The sequence below is a fragment of the Macrobrachium nipponense genome, chromosome 12, assembly GCF_015104395.2.
Source record: "Macrobrachium nipponense isolate FS-2020 chromosome 12, ASM1510439v2, whole genome shotgun sequence".
Classification (NCBI taxonomy): domain Eukaryota; kingdom Metazoa; phylum Arthropoda; class Malacostraca; order Decapoda; family Palaemonidae; genus Macrobrachium; species Macrobrachium nipponense.
Genome location: NC_087205.1, coordinates 93,342,328 through 93,344,827, shown reverse-complemented (window position 1 = coordinate 93,344,827; position 2,500 = coordinate 93,342,328). Strand labels below are relative to the sequence as shown.

The 2,500-nt window shown below is 49.7% G+C and overlaps 1 protein-coding gene across 9 annotated transcripts in view; it reads left to right on the top strand.

Moving 5' to 3' along the window:
• The window catches only part of LOC135224670 (calbindin-32-like), a 259,533-nt gene that overhangs the window by 248,377 nt on the left and 8,656 nt on the right, over positions 1-2,500 (top strand). For all 9 annotated transcript variants that reach the window (XM_064263898.1, XM_064263899.1, XM_064263900.1 and 6 more), the window contains 2 exons: positions 1,703-1,774; positions 2,013-2,158. In XM_064263898.1, coding sequence (XP_064119968.1) covers positions 1,703-1,774; positions 2,013-2,158 — 218 coding nt within the window. The remainder of the gene's footprint in view (positions 1-1,702; positions 1,775-2,012; positions 2,159-2,500) is intronic.

Sequence of the window (2,500 nt, the reverse complement as noted above, 5' to 3'; positions counted from 1 at the left end):
CCTCCTCCTCCTCCCCCTCCTTTTCCTCCTCTTCCTCCTCCTCCTCCTCCTCCTCCTTCTCCTCCTGTGCCTCCTCCTCCTTTTCCTCCTCCTCCTCCTCCTTTTCCTTTTTCCTTCCTCCTCCTTCCTTCCTCCTCCTTTTCCTTTTCCTCCTCCTCCTCCTCCTTTTCCTTTTCCTCCCCTCCTCCTCCTCCTCCTATCCTCCTTCCCTCCTCTTCCCCTCCTCCTTACCTCCTCCTCCTTTCCTCCTCCTTTTCCTCCTCCTCCTTTTCCTCCTACCTTTCCTCCCCTCCTTCCTCCCTCCTCCTTTTCCTTTTCCTCCTCCTTCCCCTCCCTTTTCCTCCTTTTCCTCCTTCCTCCTCCCCCGCCTTTTCCTCCTCTTTCCTCCTCCTCCTCCTCCTCCTCCTCCTCTTCCGCCTCCTCCTTTTCCTCCTTTTCCTCCTCCTCCTCCCTCCTTTTCCTTTTCTCCTCCTCTTCCTCCTCCCCTTTCCTCCTCCTTCCTCCTCCTCCTTTTCCTCCTCCTCCTTTTCCTCCTCCTCCCTCCTCCTCCTTCCTCCTCCTCCTTCCTCCTCCTCTTTCCTCCTCCTCTGTCCTCCTCCTCTCCTCTCCTCCTCCTTTTCCTCCTCTTCCTCCTCCTCCTTTTCCTCCTCCTCCTCTCCCCTGCCCCCTCTCTCCTCTCCTCTCCTCCTCCTCCTCCTCCTCCTCTTCCTCCTCCTCCTTTTCTCCTCTTCCTCCTCCTCCTTTTCCTCCTCCTCCTTCCTCCTCCTCTTCCTCCTCCTCCTTCCTCCTCCTCCTCCTCCTCTCCTCCTCCTCCTTTTCCATCTCCTCCTCTCCTCCTCCTCCTCCTCCTCCTCCTCCTCCTCCTCCTCCCTTTTCCTCCCCTCCTCCTTTTCCTCCTCCTCTCCTCCTCCTCCTCCTTTCCTCCTCCTCCTCCTGCCTCCTCCTCCTTTTCCTCCTCCCTCCTCCTCCCCTCCTCCTCCTCCTCCTCCTCCTCCTCCTCCTCCTCCTACCTCCTACCTCCTCCTCCTCCTCCTCCTCCTCCTCCTCCTCCTCCTCCTCCTCCTCCTTCCTCCTTCCTCCTCCTCCTCCTCCTCTACCTCCTCCTTTTCCTCCTCCTCCTCCTCCTCCTCCTCCTCCTCCTCCTCTCCTCCTCTCCTCCTCCTCCTTTTCCTCCTCCTCTCCTCCTTCCTCCTTCCTCCTCCTCCCTCCTCCTCCTCCTCTTCTTCTTCTCTTCTTCCTCGTAGGTGGGGCCACACATCACATAGCTGCAACCCCTTTCATTCCTTTTACTCTACCTACGTTCATAGTCTCTTTCTTCCATCTTACTCTCCTCGACCCTCTCCCAATAATTTTTTAATAGTGCAACTGCTTTGAGGTTTTCCTCCGGTTACACCTTTCAAACCTGTTGTGAAGTTTCCTTTTCAGCGCTAAATGATGACCTCATAGGTCCCAATGCTTGGCCTTTGGCCTAGACTCTATATTCTGTTCTAGTCTAACTCCCTCTGTGATTAACTTGTAGTTTGTTTTATGTATCCAGAGCGTGTTTTCCAAAGACCTGAAGTGATTAACTTTTGTGTAGGCGACGTCCTCTGCGAGGACTGGCTCTCTCTCTCTCTCTCTCTCTCTCTCTCTCTCTCTCTCTCTCTCTCTCTCTCTCTCTCTCTCTCAAATTTAATGTGCTCTACTTTTTTTTTTTTTACAGGACAATAATGGCACGATCGAGAATGAAGAACTGAATGGTTTCCTCAAAGATCTTTTGGAATTGGTTAAAAAGGTAATGTGAATTTTATGTTTGTGAACGTCAGCTGGATTTATATATATATATATATATATATATATATATATATATATATATATATATATATATATATATATATTATAACGCGATTTGAGTAGTAGTAGAGTAGTAGTAGTATTAGTAGCAGTGGAGCTTTGCTTATGTAACGACCCTCCCCAGACAATAGTAGCAGTAGTAGGCCCCCTTGTAACGCCCCCCTCCCCTTTTCCTTCAGGACTACGACGCGCTGGACCTTCAGGAATTCCAGGACGCCATCATGAGAGGCTGTGACTTCAACAAAGACGGAAAGATCAACAAGAAGGAGTTGACGATGATCCTTCTCGCCCTGGCAAAACATGGCGCCGAGGACGAAATACAGACGTGAGTGGCCCGAGGGAGAATCTTTTTTTCTTCCCGTCTTTCTTCTTATTATTCCGTTTTCTATTGGTGATTTATGATTCTCCTCCCCCCCTTTTTTTATAAATTTGATCGTGGTCCTCATTAACACCTACATCAGAATACAGAGCGGATTTAGATGAGTAAATGTAATCGTTATACTTTCGTGAACTTCACAAAACGCTGAAGTGAATTTATGGTGGAATACCGAGTTTCCCTTGACATTATAATTAATCATACGGCCGGTACAATGATCTTCATATGAACGATGCGCGTCTGAATGGTAACAGCAGAAGGCCAGGAACAATTCGTCATATGCTATTATCT